The sequence below is a fragment of the Nycticebus coucang genome, chromosome 18, assembly GCF_027406575.1.
Source record: "Nycticebus coucang isolate mNycCou1 chromosome 18, mNycCou1.pri, whole genome shotgun sequence".
NCBI classification, from domain to species: domain Eukaryota; kingdom Metazoa; phylum Chordata; class Mammalia; order Primates; family Lorisidae; genus Nycticebus; species Nycticebus coucang.
In genome coordinates, this window is record NC_069797.1 from 29,977,067 (window position 1) to 29,996,587 (window position 19,521).

The window sequence follows — 19,521 nt, forward strand, 5'->3', positions numbered from 1 at the left end:
TGAAAATGATGGCAGCTGCTAAATTCTAGCCCTTCATTTCTTCTCCGCTGCAAGGAAGGTTGTTAGGATTTGTTGATAGTGATTGTCACTGTGTTCTCAGAAGAGTCACTGAATTCACCATCCCTCATCCCCTTGAGAATCCTCATCTTCCTTCTCTCAAAGCATCAGACTTTCTTTCCATTAGATGTGAATCTGCTATAAAAACTCAATGGTAGGGCGGCGCCTGTGGCTCAGTTGGTAAGGCGCCGGCCCCACATACCGAGGGTGGCGGGTTCAAACCCGGCCCCAGCTGAACTGCAACCAAAAAATAGCCGGGCATTGTGGCAGGTGCCTGTAGTCCCAGCTACTCGGGAGGCTGAGGCAAGAAAATCGCTTAAGCCCAGGAGTTGGAGGTTGCTGTGAGCTGTGTGAGGCTACGGCACTCTATCGAGGGCCATAAAGTGAGACTCTGTCTCTACAAAAAAAAAACCAAAAACAAAAAAAACTCAATGGTAGTAGGAAAGAGAACTGGGCTTGGGGACATAGACCTATAGTCCCAGCTACTTAGGAGGCTAAGGCAGGAGGACTGCTTGAGCCCAGGAGTTCAAGACCAGCCCAGGTGATAGAGTGAGACCATGTTTCTTTAAAAAAAAAAAAGGAGTAGGAAGTAAAGAATAAGGTTAGAAAGTATGTCATTTTTTGGTTAGATTTAAAGTCCTAGTGTTGCACTGTATTCTTCCAAAGAAAGCCACAGCAGTCTATGCCAATCCATGTGTTCTTTTCACCAATGTGACTCCGACACGCCTACTAGGGGGTGAGAGAAGACGGTCCTCCTTCTTCTCGAATCTTAGAGTCTTCAAGCAGAAGTGATGCTATGTGATTTCCAAGCCCATTTCTCTAGAGATGCTCATTCTTGGAACCCAGTCACCTAACCATGAAGAAATCCAAGCACCCCAGAGCCTGGCTGAGCCCCACCTGACAGCAAGCACCAACTTGCTGGCCACGAGAGTGAGCAAAGGATGCTTCCGCTCTCAAGCTGCCTCAGCTGATGCTGCACGGAACAGAGACAAGCTGTTCCTACTGAGCCAGGCCAAATTACACGAGCAAAATAATTAGCATTTTAAGCTGTTAAGTTTTGTGGCAGTTTGTTACCAGGAAATAGATATCTGGAACAGTTTCCTTCACAAATACAGACAACTGAGAACTGTCCATGTATACAGATGCACCTATGTGACATAGGCAGCTGTAGAGGACACCGTAAGAGGTATCTTAGCGGTGGTGCCTGTATCAGATAGTGTTAAATCAGACAACATCCTGGTTCCTTCTTATAATTAGATTCTACAATGAACATGCTGAGTCAAATGCATAAGCACTTCCTGGGCACCACTTTTTCTTAAGGGCAGAGCATTTTTCTCCAGTGACACTTTACCTTTCAGACAGCTGCCGGATCTGTGGGATTCCCATATACTTGTGGAAGTGCTCTAGGACATTCATTACACCCTGAAGGAGATTAGCGACTTCTCCATACTGTCTTCGCCTGGTCATGGCTCTGCAAGGAAATAAAAAGTTGAAAAACCCTAAAAAAATGCCAAGGACACAAGATACAGATGTGGAGCAAGCTATTCTAGCTCTAACACAGACATCAACTCAACTGTGCACTGTGGACAAAAAGTAAGACCTGGTCTAAATCCACAAGGTGACATCATTTAGTAGAGGAGGGTCAAGTACACCTCTAACTACTATCAGGCAGGATGAACTATGTTCTACATAGAAGTTTGAGTTATGCAAGGCTGGGTGCGGTGGCTCATGCCTGTAATCCCAGCATTCTGGGAAGCCGAGGCCAGGCTGCTGGATTGCTTGAGCTCAGTTTGAGACCAGCCTGAGCAAGAGCGAGGCCCTGTCTCTAAAAATAGCTAGATGTTGTGGTGGGCGCCTGTAGTCCAGCTACTTGGAAAGCTGAGGCAAGAGAATCACTTGAGCCTAAGAGTTTGACGTTGCTGTGAGCAATAATGTCACAGCACTCTACTGAGGGTGACTAAGTGAGACTGTCTCAAAAACAAACAAAAAAAGGAACTTAAAGTTACGTGCTATGGGGACTCCAAAAGAATGTGTAGGCAATACATTCTCATTGGGTTGGGGAGGGGAATCTGGGAAGACTACAGATTTAGATCGAGCAGTATGGGATTAGTGCACTTTTGGCAGAGAACAGGGTTAGGGATGTTACTATATAAGGATTATAGCATTTGGACAAATCAAACACATCTTTCTAGGATACAACAAAGGGCATTTATATGCACTTACATGTTAACTCAAATCTGTAGGTTTTAAGGCAATGATGAACAACTCTGTGTCAGAGAGATGTCTGCTTTCCCTGTGCTAAGGTACATGAAGATGCTGACATGATCAATAGTTACAGGGAGAAAGTACAAACTATTAGAGCTAAATTTTTCATTAGGGTTAGGCTTTTAAATTTTATTTATCATTTCCCTTAAAAGGCATTGAAAAAGGATCAAATTCAAGCCAAGACATTATATTGCTACCACTGTCCAGTCTGACAGTTTTGGGTCACACTGAGCACCTAGGGAAGGGACACAGGAGACTGCTGTTTCCCTCTCCTGCTGGCCACAGCTGTCACTGCTCACAGAAGGGACCAGGGGTGCCCTGGAGCTCATGCAACACCAAGGAGAGACAGGGAAGAGCCCGCCTGCTCCTCTGCTTCCCTTCACTGTATTCTCCCTCCCTCCTCCCCCAAGGGGATACTGTTTCTCAGTTTCTGTGGAGAAGCTCTTTCTCCATCCACACGAAGACTTATATTGAAGCTGGGGCAGGGAGAATCCTCAGCCTGAGACAGACCACCAAGGTGAAATGGAATGGCAGAATCTTGCTAGCAAAGGAGGCTTTGCATTGCTTCTTTGTGATAAATGACCAGCTATTCCTTTTAATACTATTTCTAGCATTCTCACATATCATTCCCACTAAAAGCCAGATAGGAAACTACTGATTTGGGAAAAAATGGGTATAGATATAAAAAGAGGTTGAATGACAAATCAAAGATCTGTTTCCATTTAGTCTCTTCAATGACATTGTAACTCACTCAAAAAACAGCAGGAAGACTTGCCAAGGCAGAGGCTATAGGGGGTGATTATGGGCTGAAATCACCTTGTCTGTCTTCATGGTATAGATCGACTACATGAAAATGAACTATATTCTTGGAGTCGTTCTCATAGGCTTTTTGAGTCTCCTTCAGACTGACCTGCACCTCATTTACTTCAAAGCTTTATGTGCTTGTTAAGTTTTGAACACCAGAGGGCAAAGCAAATTTCACTCAAGGCCCACTTGCAGAAAGTGGGACAGGCTGGTGAGACTCCTCTGGCTGAGAAGTGAATAAAACTGTAATGCCATTTTCTTTATATATTTCTCATGGATGCAAAAGAGAAAGTTCACGTTGCTTACTCCAGGGAATCGACGCCGCCTGCCAACATGTGCAGGTGGTTCAGTGTTGTGATAGAGGTGGTCAGGTGGCGTTTGGCATGATCTAACTGCTTAATATCACGGGTGATCTCCTTCACCTAAAGATTGAAAAACCGCAGGAGAGAAAGGAAGAAGGTTAAGAAATATGACATGCTTGTGCAAGTCGTTCCACAAGAAGCCAATGTGAATGAAACAAGGAAAAAAATCTCAGGTTAGCCCTTGGAGAAAACACAAACACGCTCATAATACAAAATCAAAAATAATTTCCAATCGGCCTATTTAATTTGGCCTTTCTTCTGATTCTACGCAGGGTTATAAAACCCTCAGTGGTAAGAAGGAAATGAAATTTATTTTTACCCCATACAGAATGATCCAAATAGCAATTTTCTAATGAGCATATAGATAAGATATAGGAGCCAAGTAAAGCACTGCTTTTCTTGAATAAGGTCAGAAACATATGCCCTGTGACACTGCAGCTCTGGGGTTTGGTACAGAAATAGGGATTAGTCAGCTAACTGAATTGAAATAGTTTTTATAATGGAACTAAGAGTTTATGGCTTGGAGCTCCAGCAAACACTTTCTCTCAAATCTCAAGAAGACCAAAGTGTAGCTCTTGTAACATAAGCTTAACATGAAATGATGTAAGAGGAGAGTGGGAGGCTCCAGGGAGTAATAAGGCAATCTGGGGAGTAAAGTTCACATCCAAGAGACAGAAATCCTATATCTGGAAATGCAAATATATTTCAGTCCCTAGAATAGTATACTCAATAGAGAAGTTGAAAAAATTCCCCAATTTAACACATAAGTGAAATCTTCCAGTAAATTGAGTCCATGTTGATTAAGAAACTTTCTTTTTATTATTATTATTTTTTTTTTTTTTGCAGTTTTTGGCCAGGACTGGGTTTGAACCCACCACCTCTGGCATATGGGACCGGTGCCCTACTCCTTTGAGCCACAGGCACTTACAGCAGTTTGGTTCCCCGGGTTCTGAAGGTAGGCCTGGTGCGGAGGCTCACGCCTGTGATACCTGGAAGTAAGGGAGAGCCCTGGATACCACGCACAAACATTCTAGTCACTGGATATCTCCCATTGAAGTGGGTGAACTCATAAAGATTATGAACTGGCCAGTTCAATCCCATACCCACAAGCCTGCAAGGCTGACTTGGATCTTAGCAGAAAAAAGCCTTTTTAGGCCAGGCATAGTAGCTCATGCCTATAATCTCAGTAGTTTGGGAGGCCCAGGTAGGAGTATTGCTTTAGCCCAGGAGATCTAGACTAGCCTAGACAACACTGTGAGACCCCATTTCTAAAAAAACAAAAAAAATAGCTAGGCTTGGTAGCACGGCCTATAGTCCCAGTTACTTGGGAGGCTGAGGCAGGAGGATCCCCAGGAGTGCCAGGCTATAGTGAGCTATGATTGCACCAATACACTTGAGTATGGGTGACAAAGCAAGACCCTGGTCTCAAAAATTTTATTTTATTTATTTTTGAGACAAAGTCTGATTCTGTCACCCTTGGTGGAGTGCCGTGGCATCATAGTTTACAGCAACGTCAAACTCTTGGGCTCAAGTGATCCTCTTGCCTCAGCCTCCTAAGTAACTGGGACTCAGGTGCCCACCACAAAGCCTGGCTATTTTTAGAGACGGGGTCTCGAACTCCTGAGCTCAGGCTATGTACTCGCCTTGGCCTCCCAGGCATGAGCCACCACAGATGGCCTGTCTCAAAAAATTTTTAAAAACCTCTTTCATGGGGACTTTTCCATCAGGCCTGCCTTCTCTCTATAACCCTCAAATTACGTCTATTTCCATTGTATACTTTGTTTAAAAAACGCTAAGATCCCTCCACCACTTCACTGAATAATTAAATTGGAGGCAAAAAAAGATGAGGAGTGGAATAATGAACTAAATATAGTACCTGGGCCCTATAATGTGATCATTCACTCCCAACACTGAAAATCATCATCCTATTTCCTACAAAAAAAACCCTCTATGTTTCTTTTTGGATTCCTTAGCTTCAGTCTCAACATCAGTAGTCTTTAACCACTATGTTCAAAGTCACAGTCATCTATGACTCTTCTCATTCCCTGTAGTCATTAAATCCTCATGCCAGGAGTCTGTCCCTTCCATTCCATTCCTTACTGCTCTGCACTGAAGCTAACTAGTTTCTTTATTCCCAGAATCTCCCATCACTTCCCAACCAATATCCTGTGTTTCTCTAGTCTAGACTAACCGAACTACTCATTTTCTTCTAAACTGTTTAATGGTAGGGCCTACAAGGAGATAGGCCACACTTAAACTACACACTTATACCATTCCACTAAACAGAATGCCCACAGTTAACTCAACACAACTGTTACCCCTGGACAGCCAAAAAAGGTCAGAACATGGCTCAGCGCCTGGAGCACAGTGGTTATGGCGCCAGCCACATGCACAGAGGCTGGTGGGTTTGAGCCCCCACCTACGCCAGCTAAACAACAATGACAACTGCAACAGAAAATAGCCGGGGTGTGGTGGTGGGCACCTGTAGTCCTAGCTACTTGGGAGGCTGAGGCAAGAGAGTCGCTTAAGCCCAAGAGTTTGAGGTTGTTGTGAGCTGTGATACCACAGCACTCTACCAAGGGCGACATAGTGAGATTCTGTCTCAAAAAAAAAAAAAAAGATGGAACATAAAAAGGCAGGCTTTGGCATCAGACAGAACAAGGGCTGAATGTTAGTTCTAGTATTTACTAACTCTGTGCCCCTAGAACAAGTTTCTTAGTTTTACTGAGTCTGTTTCCTCATCTATAAAATTGGTAATCATAAAAATAATAATGACAATAAAACCTACTTCATAAGGCTATACAAGTTAGCTTGCTTGTGTAAAGAACTGGCAGGCCGGGCATGGTGGCTCACACCTGTAATCCCGGCGTCTGGGAGGCCATGTCGGGTAGATTGCTTGAGCTCAAGAGTTTAAGACCAGCCTGAACAAGAGCGAGACCACATCTCTAAAAATAGCTGGGTGTTGTAGCAGGAGCCTGCAGTCTCAGCTACTAGGGAGGCTGAGGCAAGAGGATCACTTGAGCCTAAGAGTTTGAGGTTGATGTGAGCTACAATGCCAGGGCACTCTACTAAAGGGGACAAAATGAGACTGCCTCAATAAAAAAAAATAATAATAATTTAAAAAATAAAACAACTGTGGCTGGGTGCAGTGGCTCACGCCTGTAATCCCAGCACTATGGGAGGCCAAGGCAGGCAGATCGCCTGAGCTCACAGGTTAGAGACCCCGTCTCTGAAAAATAGCCGGGTGCTGTGGTTGGTACCTATAGTCTGAACTACTTGGGAGCTGAGGCAAGAGAATCGCTTGAGCCCAAGAGTCTGAGGTTGCTGTGAGCTATGATGCCACTGCAGTCTACTGAGGGCGACTAAGTGAGACTTTATCTCCCCAAAATAACAATAATAATAAATAAATAAAAGAACTGGCATAGTGCTTGGCACACTGCTGCTTAGCACAGCAAATAGCAGCTTTCCCCTCACTCCTACTTCTTCTTCAATTCAGCCAAGCACTGTCCAAGAAAGTAAGGCATCTAATAACTTCAGAAGCAGCTTACTCAAACTGTTGCCATACACCTTTTTGGATGGAATAGGGTGCATTGTCCAAAACAGCACATTATAATTCTAACAACAGCAGTGCCTGAGAAACCCAAGTACAATAAATGCTAGCAAGAGTAGCACCTGATAGTGTTTCCTGACAACTGCACTTCAAGGGCCCCTGGGTGGTGCTGAGCACAGTGCATCCTGGGGAAGGGCCACAAACCCAAGTCTCTATTTCCACGCTCCATGCCCTTCAGACATTTAATTCTTACAAGAACCCCATGAGGTAGATGCTCTCATTTTTATTTATAGTTGAAGAAACTAAAATTCAGACAATTTAGAGACATTACATTACTCAGCCAGAATTTGAACCCATGGACTGGGAGTGGGGGAATGCTGTGTTCCTGGTCCCCAGAGGGACCTTCTGAGTACCTGTGTTCCTGGTCCCCAGAGGGACATTCTGAGTACATCACTGGTGGACACAAATTTGTAGAGGGAGAACTTACAACTACACACAGGATACGTTCCACCTCCCAGATCCAGGAGCAATTTTAGCATGCTCCCAAGTTACACACTGAACACGTATATCCTCTTTTTTTTTTAGAGACAGACTTTGTCACCCTCGGTAGAGTGCCGTAGCATCACAGCTCACAGTAAACTCCAGCTCTCAAGAGAATCGCCTCAGGCTCCCGAGTAGCTGGGACTACAGGCGCCCTCCACAACGCCCGGTTATTTTTTTGTTGCAGTTTGGCCGGGCCTGGGTTCAAACCCGCCACCCTCGGTATATGGGGCAGGCGCTCTACTCACTGAGCCACAGGCCCTGCCCCCGAACACATATATCTTAATTGAGAAATACGTGATATAAACAAATTCTTTCTCTCGGGAATCTAAAATGACTAAGGAACTATTTTTGGGAAAAGAGAAAAAGAAAACTTTTCCTATTTAAAAACAGGGCTGCAAATGTAGGGCAGCAGGGGCGGTGAGTCACTACTGTGGATCAGCAGCCCGTGGATCAGTCTAGAACGTACTCACAGGGGCTTGCTTTAGAGACATGCATGACTGGCTGGGAAGAAGTGGGGGAAAAAAGCCCACTAATTAGTATGACTGGATGAGAAGCTGACTTCCTTATTTAGTGCAAAAAAGTTAGGAAGATACCTAAACTCACCATCTGCTCTGATTTTTCTGCTTTGTCTTTGATATCTTTGATTTTGCCGAAGAGTTGCTGAATAGCTTTTTGAGCCTCCTCAAGGGCCTAGAAAAAGAAAGAAATGAAAAAAACAATTCAGGATAGCACCAGCTACTGCTCTTTAATCAATTCCAGTTGCAAAAGAAAATTACCATAAAGCTCTCTTGATTCACTGCACTTAGCCAACAATTTTTCTGTACCAAACTAGCAGAGATGTACAGAGTCCAGCATTTGGATATAGGCAGATACTTGGGATCCTTACAAAACTGCATCATAAAGTTTTTTTTTCATCATAAAGTTTTAATTTAAAAACAAAATGATTTTCTTCTATCCCAGTGATTACTACACACATTGTTAAAGACGACAATGAACAGGGCATGCACATTTGTGCATGTGTGTGCACGGTAACGCCAAGGCTACAGAAAGACAGAGATGACCGTAAGCTGGGAGTAGGAAGAGTTCTTAATTTGGACGTTCCAAGAGATTGTGCTCTCAAAAGGATTGGGGCTGTGCATAAGGACTCCATAATTGTGGCAAATCTTCAACCTCATTTAGAAACCAATGCAATGAGGTTAGAAAGGAATACTAAAGCTAATGGGGAGCCAAATGTTGCCATTAAAACAAAAACCTACAAAGACAGATGCTACACATTAGAAGTATCACAACTCACCGTCTCTTCTGCAGGCAGGGGAAGCAGTGTGAGAGGGGCCGGGAGGGTGCCTGCCAGCCACACATGTGTGTATGTATGTACTTCACTACGCATGACCGAAGACTACCTACAGCCAAACTGCTACTCCAAATTCCTGTGGCAGTCACGGTGCCAGCCACATTACTCAGCGTTTCCTTAATTCACTCCTTCACTCATTCAGCTGAAGACCTCCCAATGCCAGGCATTATTCTAAGCACTGGGAATCCAATGGTAGAGGGGACAGGCACAGTCTCTCTCCTTGTCCTCAAGGAACTTACGATTTTGAGAAGTTGGGGAAGGAGACACTGGAAGAGCAACTAAATAAAGAAACAAGAAAATTCGTGAGTGAGATGGATGTGGTGAAGGAATTACGCAGAGTGATGAGAATAAGAGAAATGGTGGTCATTTCCTGAAAAACAGCAGATAAGCTAGGACCTCCAGGATGAGAAGAGTCAGGACATGTGGACCTGGAGTAAGAGAACAAGCAGCGAGCACAGCAGTGCAACGACTCTGATCTCGAAAAGACCTTGCTCAGTGTTTTGCCAGCCTGAGCCGGGGCGAGACCTCATCTCCACTAAAAAATAGAAAAACTAGCCAGGTGTTGGTTGCGGTGGGCGCCTGTAGTCCCAGCTACTCAGGAGGCTGAGGCAAGCAGATCACTTGAGCTCAAGAGTTGGAGGTTGCTGTGAGCTATGACACCTCAGCACTTGACCCAGGGCAACATAATAAGACTCTATCTCAAAAAAAAAGAAAAAGCAAGAAAGAGTTTTTCTTTTTTTTTTTTTTTTTTGTAGAGACAGAGTCTCACTGTACCGCCCTCGGGTAGAGTGCCGTGGCGTCACATGGCTCACAGCAACCTCTAACTCTTGGGCTTACGCGATTCTCTTGCCTCAGCCTCCCGAGCAGCTGGGACTACAGGCGCCTGCCACAACGCCCGGCTATTTTTTTGTTGTTCTTGCAGTTTGGCCGGGGCTGGGTTTGAACCCACCACCCTCGGCATATGGGGCCAGCGCCCTACTCACTGAGCCACAGGCGCCGCCCGAAAAAGCAAGAAAGAAAAAGAAAAGAAAAAAAAGACCTTTGTGTTTTGGAGGATCAAAAAGCAAGTAGATAGTAGTGTAACATCAAAGTGGGAAGTATCATAAAATAATTTGGAGAGGGAGGCTGGGGTCTGAGCATGGACGGCCTTGAAGACCTGGTACAAGCACGGGGATTCTGGTCCCAAGGCAATGAGAAGCCGCTGAAGGTTCTTAAACAAGGGACTGCACATGTTACTACATGTATAAAAGACTTCTCCTCCTCCATGGCGAGAGGATCATACCAGGCAGGAGTGAAAGCAGGAGAGGAAGATCTGTTAAAAAGCTGCTGCCGGCCTGGCACAGTGGGTCACTCCTGCAATCCCAGCACTCTGGGGTGTCAGCGCAGGAGAACTGCGTGAGGCTGGGAGCTTGAGACCAGTTTGAGACCCCATCTCTACAAAAATAATAATAATAATAATAATTCAAATATCCTGTACTTTTCTATATTTGTACAGGAGAGAGATGCAAGAGGTCTAGACCAGGTAGCCAGTGGTGACGGGAAGGAGTGGAGCAGTTCAGGATTTATAAGAAGGTATAACCCACATGACCCTGATGGGCTGCATGTGGGTAATGAGGGAGAAGAACGAATCAGAGATTATTCTTAGATTTTGGTTTGAAAAGCCAGTGACTGGTTCCATTTACTGAGCTAGGGAAGACAGGAGGATGGGCCTGACAGGAAGGTGTGTGTGGTGGTGGCAGAAAGGTTGGAAAACAAGAATTGTGTGTGCAATATATTAAGCGTGCATGGGCCGGCACAAAGGCTCACACCTGTAATCCTAGCACTGTGGGAGGATGGGGGGGGGGGATTGCTTGAGCTCACGAGTTTGAGACCAGCCTGAGCAAAAAGCTAGACCCTGTGTCTGCCAAAATTAGAAAAACAATAGAAAAACTGAGCCAAGAGGATCACTTGAGCCCATGAGTTGGCGGTTGCTGTGAGCTATGACACCACAGCACTCTACCTAGGGCAATAGCCTGAGACTCTGTCACAAAAAAAAAAAAAAGTTTGAGGTTGCTGTGAGCTATGATGCCATAGCACTCTACCAAGGGCAACAAAGTGAGACTCTGTCTCAAAAAAAGAAAAGAGTGCACAGCCCGAGCTATGGTTTACATGTCCCCCAAAGTTCATGTGTTGGAAACTTAATCCTGAATATAATACTGTTGACAGGTGGGACCCATAAGAGGGGATGAAGTCATGAGGGCTCTGCCCTCATGAATGGATTAATGGCATTATCTGCAGAGTAGGTTCCTGATAAAAGAACTGAGTTTCACCCCTTTCTCAAGCAGGTTCTTTCTCTTCCCCTCCCCTCCCCTTCCCTTCCCCTTCTTCCTTCCCTCCCTCCTTCCTTCCCTGCCTCCCTCCTTCCCACCTTCACTCCCTCCCTCCTCCCTTCTTTCTTTTTTCCTTTCTTCTGTTAAAAAGCTGCTGTAGGCCTGGCGCAGTGGGTCACTGCCTTCCCTTCTTTCCCTTCCTTCCTTTTTTTTTTTGAGACAGAGTCTCATTATGTCACCCTCAGTAGAGTGCTGTGGCATCACAGCTCACAGCAACCTCAAACTCTTGGGCTTAAGCCATTCTCTTGCCTCAGCCTTTCAAGTAGCTGGGACTACAGGCACCTGCCACAATGCCTGGCTATTTTTTGGTTGTAGTTGTCATTGTTGTTTGGCAGGCCCGGGATGGGTTCAAACCCGCCAGCCTTGGTGCATGTGGCTGGCGCCCTAGCTGCTGAGCTGCAGGCGCTGAGCCGGTGCATGCTTTCTTGCCCTTTCACCTTCTGCCTTGGGATGACATAGCAAGAAGGGCTTGCCAGATGTGGGCCCCCTGACCTTGGACTTCTCAGCCACCAGAAGAACTGTAAGAAATAAGTTTCTTTTCTTTATAAATTACTGAGTCTGGTGCCTTCTGGTGCCTTCAGTAACACAAAACTATATGCTATTGTTGTAACCAACACCTCAAAATGCGGTTTTAGAACAAGTTTGGGCAATGGGTAATGGGTAGAGGCTGGAAAAGTTTTAAAGTGAATACTGGAAAAGGCCTGTATGGCTGCAAATGGGACACCAAGCATAAGGCTCAGAAGAAAAGAAGAAACTCAGGGAAAGTCTGGAACTTCTTAGTGGTTGTGACAGGAATGTTGGTAGAAATACAGACAGTAAAGGCAATTCTGATGAGGTTTCTGACAGAAACGAGGAACAGGGTATTGGAAACTAGAGTAAAGGCCATTCTTATTATAAAGTGGCAAAGAACTTGGCTGACTGGTGTCTATGCCCTAGGGCTTTATAGAAGGTGGAATTTACGAGTGGTAAACTAGGCTATCTGGTGGAAGATGCTGCTAAGCAAAATTCCGAAGAAGCTGCACAGTTACTTTTAACTGCAGATAGTAAGATGTGAGGAGAGAGAAATTATTTAAATAAGGAATTTATAATTAAAAGTAAAGCAGAATGGAAAGAGTTGGAAAATCTGCAGCCTGGCCATGTAAGGAGTGAAAGGCACGTTTAGGAGAGCGATCCAAGGGTGGAGCCACGCAACCATTTGCTGAAGAGATTAGGAGGGAGAGAAGGGAGCCGGGTGCTGTTCTTTGAAAGAAAAAAAAATGTGGGAGGATGATCCCAAAAGCCTTTTGGAGAGCCTGGGGCAGAGCAGGGTCTTGAGGGCAACGTTTCCAGAGAGGTGGCCCCAGGACCTCAGCGTCCGCTGCCCAGGCCTGCCGGTGACTCTGCTCCCCACATTCTGGGGCAGCACTCCTTGGTGGACCTAGCCATGGTTCCAGTGAGCTTGGGTGTGGCTTGGGCTGCTGCTCCAGAGGGCACGAGCGCCAAGCCTTGGTGGTCTTCACATTGTGCTAACTCTGCAGATGTACAGAATGCAAAATCTGTGGGGCTGTGGCAACCGCCACTTAGACTTCAAAAGATGTCATGGACACCCTGGGAGCCCAGGCGGAGACTTGATGCAGGGCCAGAGTCACTGTAGAGAGCCCCATACTAGGGAAATGCCTAAGGAAATCACGGGTATGGGCCATCTCAGCACGCATGTGCAGCACAGGAAAGCTGCAGGCATGAACCTCCACCAGGAGAGTTACTGTGAGAATCGAGCCCAGCAGAACCATAGGGGCAGGGCTGCCTGAGACCTCGGGGCCCACCCCTTGCTCCCGTGCACCCAGGATGCAGGATATGGAGTCAAAGATCATCCTCCAGCTTTGAGACGTAATGTTTTCCCTGCTGAGTTTTGGATTTACCTGAGGCCTGTTGCTGCTTTTTTTCTTGCCTAGTTGCCCCTTGTAGAATGGGAATGTCTATCCTACACCTGCTCTACCATATAGTCAGTCCTCCATGTCCACAGATTTAACCAGCCATGGACTGAAAATAATTGAAAAAGAAAATAAAAAACAACACAAATCTTAAAATACAGTCTAACAAGCATTTACATTGAATTAGGTACAAAAAGTAATCTAGAAATGATTTAAAGTACAAAAGAGGGTGTAGAGTGTACAAAGGTTTTATGCAAATTCTATACCATTTTATAGAGGGGACTTGAACCTTAGCCGACTTTGGTGTTTGAGAGGGGTCCTGGAACCAAAGCCCTGCAGATACCAAGAGAGGACTATAACTTGTTTAATCACACAGGCTCACAGCTGGAGGGGAATTTGTCTCAGGATGAATCACGCCTTGAGGCTTACCTATTTCTGATTTAGAGGAGACGTTGGACTTTTCAGTTGATGCTGGAACAAGTTAAGACCTTGGGACTATTAAGATGGAAAAAATATATGACATGAATTAGGGCTCCGGGACAGAATGCTATGGTTTGAATAGGTTCCCCCCAAAGTTCATGTATTGGAAACTTTATGCCCAATACAACAGTGTAGACAGTGAGACTGGGTCACGAGGGCAGAGTCTCACTCATGGCCACATGGCAGCAAGACGGCACAGTGGCTCACGCCTGTGATCCTGGCACGCTGGGAGGCCCTTGCTGGCCCGGCACAGTGGCTCACGCCTGTGATCCTGGCACGCTGGGAGGCCCTTGCCGGCCCAGCACAGTGGCTCACGCCTGTGATCCTGGCACGCTGGGAGGCCCTTGCCGGCCCGGCACAGTGGCTCACGCCTGTGATCCTGGCACACTGGGAGGCTGAGGCGGGTAGATAGCTTGAGCTCACAAGTTCGACCCCAGCCTGAGCAAAAGCAAGACCCCATCTCTATTAAAAATAGAAAAACTGGGGCGGCGCCTGTGGCTCAGTGAGTAGGGTGCCAGCCCCATATGCCGAGGGTGGCGGGTTCAAACCCAGCCCGGCCAAACTGCAACAAAAAAACAATAGCTGGGCGTTGTGGCGGGCGCCTGTAGTCCCAGCTGCTCGGGAGGCTGAGGCAAGAGAATCGCGTAAGCCCAAGAGTTGGAGGTTGCTGTGAGCTGTGCGACGCCACGGCACTCTACCCGAGGGCGGTATGGTGAGACTCTGTCTCTACAAAAAAAAAAAAAAAAAAAAAATAGAAAAACTGAGGCAAGAGGAAGGATCACTTGAGCCCGAGTTGGAGGTTGCTATGAGCTATGACACCACTGCACTCTACTGAGGGCAACAGCTTGAGACTCTGTCTCCAAAAAAAGCCCTTGCCACATACAAGTCCCTTAACCTCGGAATTCCCAGCCTCCAGAACTATAAGAAATAGATTTCTTTTCTTTATAAATTACTCAGTCTGTGGTATTCTGTTGTAGCTACACAGAATGGGCTAAGATGACCTATTGGATATCTAGTGGAGACATCACACTGGACACACCAGTCTGGGGCTTAGAATAGAGGTGAAAGCTAGAGATTTAAATTCAGAAGTCATCACTTTAGAGATGGTATTTATGCCTTTTAAGACAGGAGAATTGGCAGAGAAGAGAAGAAGACTCGAGGCTAAGCCCTCAGGCACTCCAATATTCAGAAGTTAGAAGAGAAGCAAGGGGCAAAGAGATGGAGAAATTTTAACAGTGACAGGAGAGAAAACTGGGACTGTGGTGTCACAGAAGTGACAAACCAAAGTGTCTGAAGGACAAGAAAGAGAGAGAGAATGATTATGCCTCATGCTGTTGAAAATGCATGTGAGATGAAGACAGACAACTGCTGTTGATTCTGACAGCAGGGGACTGCTCACTGCACCCTTGACGGGAGCGGTTAAGTGAAGTCAGGGGACGGCAGTGGACGGTGAGGAGATGAAGCGGTGGAGGCGGTGACGCAGAGCAGGGGCTGGCAAACGACCCCTGTGGGCTGCACCAGTCCGCCACCTGTTTTTTTGTAAATAACATTTTTTGGGAACCCAGCCAAAGCCATTTGTTTAAGTACTGTCTGCGGTGACTTTTGCCATACAATGGCAGAGATGAACAGTTGCAACCGAGACCATATGGTCTGTAAAGACTAACATTATTTACTATCTGGCCCTTCAAACACAGCTTGCTGACCTTGGCTTAGATATTTTTTCAAGAAGTTTTTGTTATGAGAAAACAAGAATAATGGGGCAAAAGATGGAGTAAACAGAGGGATTTTTAGAGATGGGAAATGCACATGTCTATGGTGAGAACGATTCAGCAGGAGAGAAACTGATGGGGAAGGTAACAGAACAATTACAGACCTTTTTAATAATGCTCTTGAATGTTTAGTGTATAAATATTTAACTTTAATGGGATTGAAGTATCCTTTAGAGTATGGACCAAGAGTATGAAAGGCATTTTTACATCTCTTATGGCTAAAGCTATCATTCATTCTGGTTTACCCGGGACAGATCTAGTTCATGACCAGTATAATTATTAATAGCTCTCTCTCACTCACAAAAAGTAAGTTTGGTGATAAATGATATGGTCACCTTACCTATGATATCAAACCAAATCTGGAGCACAGATGAAACGTGGCAAATATTTACCCATTGATTAAAAGTACCAGGGGCCACATACAAGAGTGGCAGTGCTGATACTACTGCTCCGACACTCACTGTCCACTCTAACCTCAGGCACAATTATAAACTGTGGTTCAAATCAGCCAAAAAAGAGCAAGCAATTGTGTTAGAACCTGGGAAAGAGACATGAACAGAATTTTTTCTCATGAGGACAGATGAATGGCCAACAAACACATGAAAACCACTCACTGTCTCTAATTATCAGAGAAATGCGATTCAAAACCACTTGAGGTATCACCTAATCCCAGTGAGAGTAGCCCACATCACAAGGTCCCAAAGCAACAGGTGGTTGTGGAGAGAAGGGAACACTCATGCACTGTTGGTGGGACTGCAAATTAGCGCAGCCTTTAAGGAAAGAAGTATGGAGAATCCTCAAAGAATAAAAAGTAGACCTTCCATTTGATCCTGTAACCCCCTTACCAGGTAGCTACCCGAAAGAAAAAAAGTCATTTTATCATATGGATCTTTGCACTCAAATGTTTATAACAGCATGATTCGCAATCGCAAAGACGTGGAAACAACCCAAGTACACATCAACACATGAATGGATTAATAAACTGTGGTATATGTATACTGTGGAATACTATTCAGCCATAAAAAGATGGGGATTTGGGGCCAGATACAGGCCTGTAATCCCAACACTCTGAGAGGCTGAGGCAGGTGATCTCTTGAGTTCAGGAGTTCCAGACCAGCCTGAGCAAGAGAGAGATCCCATCTCTACTAAAATTAGAGAAACTATCCAGGCCTTGTGGCGGGCGCCTGCAGTCCCAGCTGCTGGGGAGGCTGAGGCAGAAGGATCGCTTGAACCTAGGAGTTTGAGGTTGCTGTGAGCTATGACACCACAGCACTCTACCAAGGGTGACAAAGTGAGACCCTGTTTCAAAAGAGAGAGAGAAGGGCGGCACCTGTGGCTCAGTGAGTAGGGCGCCGGCCCCATATGCCGAGGGTGGCGGGTTCAAAACCCAGCCCCGGCCAAACTGCAACAAAAAAATAGCCGGGCGTTGTGGCGGGTGCCTGTGGTCCCAGCTGCTCGGGAGGCTGAGACAAGAGAATCGCGTAAGCCCAGGAGTTAGAGGTTGCTGTGAGCCGTGTGACGCCACGGCACTCTACCCGAGGGCAATACAGTGAGACTCTGTCTCTACAAAAAAAAAAAAAAAGAGAGAGAGAGAGAGATGGAGATTTTGTATCTTTTCTAACAACCTGGAAAGATTTGGAGAACATTCTCCTAAATAAAATACCACAAGAATGGGAAAACAATACACAGCTATGATTTAATAATAAATAAAAAAAAAAGAATGGGAAAACAAACCTCACATGTGCTCAATACTAAACTGAAGCTAGATTAACAACTATATGATGATTTGAGAGAAAAACTCAATTAAATTCAAGAAGGGGGGAGGAAGAGAGAGGGTTCGGCAGATTCCCACCCACAGGGAACAACGCATGAATATCTGGCGTGCTTCCTGGGTGAAGAACACAACTACAACTCCGACTGCACCTTACAAACACAAACAATGTAACCTAACCACGTGTACCTTCCTATTAATCTGAAATTTTTAAAAAATTTCCCTTAAAAAAATAAACAGTAGTGGGCGGAGCCTGTGGCCCAATGAGTAGGTCGCCAGCCCCACATACTGAGGGTGGCAGGTTCGAACCCAGCCCCAGCCAAACTGCAAAAAAAAAATAGCCAGGCGTTGTGGTGGGCGCCTGTGGTCCCAGCAACTCGGGAGACTAAGGCAAGAGAATCACTTAAGCCCAAAAGCTGGAGGTTGCTGTGAGCTGTGACACCACGGCACTCTACCAAGGGTGACAAAGTGAGACTCTGTCTCTAAAAAAATAATAAAATAAATAAATAGTAGTTCAAAGTCATAGCTTCATTTCTACAAATATTACCTATTTAGCTAATATGGAGTCTAATATACAAGATGCTACATGAGGTCAACACATTCTAAACCCACTGGAGCCTTCTAAAAAATGTTGAGTCATGGTATAAAGGTACCACAGAGGCCTCTGCAACCACTGACCACTAGAAAGGACTGGTTGTTCTGGGCAAGCCTGCTTGGAATTCTGTGACACTGCAGGTTATGCTGTGTTACGGTGATGTGCTAGTGGGATTAACCACTGTCTTCTAGCCAAACACCCTAAAACATATGATATTCAGCCAAGAAAGGTAAAACAGGTCAAATTATATACTTAGAACTGAAGTCTGAAGAAGTGTGTATGATCCTTTCTCAGAGAAAGGTTTCCTATCCCTATTTCTATCTCATTCTTTTTTTTTTTTTTTGGAGACCGAGTCTCACTATGTCACCCTTGGTAGGAGTGCCCCGTGGCGTCACAGCTCATAGCAACCTCTAACTCTTGGGCTTAAGGGATTCTCTTGCCTCAGCCTCCCAAGTAGCTGGGACTATAGGCACCTGCCACAACTCCTGGCTATTTTTTGTTGTTGTTGTTTAGCAGGCCTGGGCCAGGTTCGAACCCGCCTGCCTCAATGTATGTGGCTAGTGCCCTAACCACTGAGCTATGGTTGCCAAGCCTCTCTTATTTTCTGGCATCCTACCAGAACTGTCTCTGCTGAAGGTACTATTTTTTTATCCCAGCAAACAAATAAGACTTACACAATCTTATATTTCACAGTCTTCAAGAAAGATAAACTGCCTGCCAGATTTTTTTTCCCCCCTGGCTGGAATACTTTAGCTTGTTATAATAATGTACTAAAGTTGAGGAAATTTAATATAATTCATTTTCCAGAGTCAAAAAGGTTCCTCTGAAGAATTCACTTTATTAAGCAAGTCCATTCTCAACACACACACCTAACCTCTGATAATCAATTATGCAGACAGAAGAGTGTTTTGTAATTGGAAGAATCATAAGACCTACAAAAGGTTAAAATTCTATTTAAAAGTACTGAAATAGTTTTACTACCCGGCTACTCACAGATTGTGCTGAAAGATAGATTCTGGCACTGTCCCTAGACACTCTTTAAAATAAAATGTGACTACTTTTCTATTCCAAGCTGTATGTGGATTAAAAACAGAACTAATCACCCCAAAATGTCTGCTTTCAACCTACCCTTACTGGAATTTCTGAACTGAGCCCTGGAGAGTGGCTACAGCCTGTGTTTGAGGGTGTTACTATGAAGAGGTTTGTGTAGTGGCCTCTTTGTGATCGGGAGAGGCAATGCAACCCACTGAGCTAGGTTAGAAGACCCAGCAAAGCCAATTACAGTACCGCGCATTTCTGTGCATCGTTAACTGGTATTGTTACTCTTACTATCCCCTGCCTTCTGAAGCATACTCTGAACAGGCTCTCAAAGCCACAGCAGGTCAAGGGTGCAGGAGATAACCGGTATGGAACCTGACACAGACGCTGCTGCTTTCTTCTTTCCCGACTTTTTCTTTTTTACAGAACTGTTGTAGACAGAGGCTCTGATCCAGTGGAAATGCCTTAAGAAGAAACACCTCCCCTGGCTCTTAGATGCATCTAATTTTGCAGTTTGCTCTATCAAAGAATAGATAGGCAGCCTTTCTGAGATTTTAAACTGAGATCCCTTTTGTTGCCACTGCAGGAAGAAGGAAAGGTTACGCATTTTCAGAAGAACTGGTATGGCTTTAGACTGTTCTTAAAAAAAATAAATAA

The 19,521-nt window shown here is 45.2% G+C and overlaps 1 protein-coding gene across 7 annotated transcripts in view; it reads right to left on the reverse strand.

Moving 5' to 3' along the window:
* Nucleotides 1-19,521, reverse strand: part of VPS53 (VPS53 subunit of GARP complex) — a 204,325-nt gene that overhangs the window by 126,086 nt on the left and 58,718 nt on the right. For 5 of the 7 annotated variants that reach the window (XM_053568540.1, XM_053568542.1, XM_053568543.1 and 2 more), the window contains 3 exons: nt 8,185-8,271; nt 3,433-3,548; nt 1,409-1,528 (listed from right to left, as the gene is read on the reverse strand). In XM_053568540.1, the coding sequence (XP_053424515.1) occupies nt 1,409-1,528; nt 3,433-3,548; nt 8,185-8,187 (239 nt within the window). In that variant the 5' untranslated portion in view covers nt 8,188-8,271. The remainder of the gene's footprint in view (nt 1-1,408; nt 1,529-3,432; nt 3,549-8,184; nt 8,272-19,521) is intronic. The other 2 variants (XM_053568545.1, XM_053568544.1) reach the window with 1 other exon arrangement.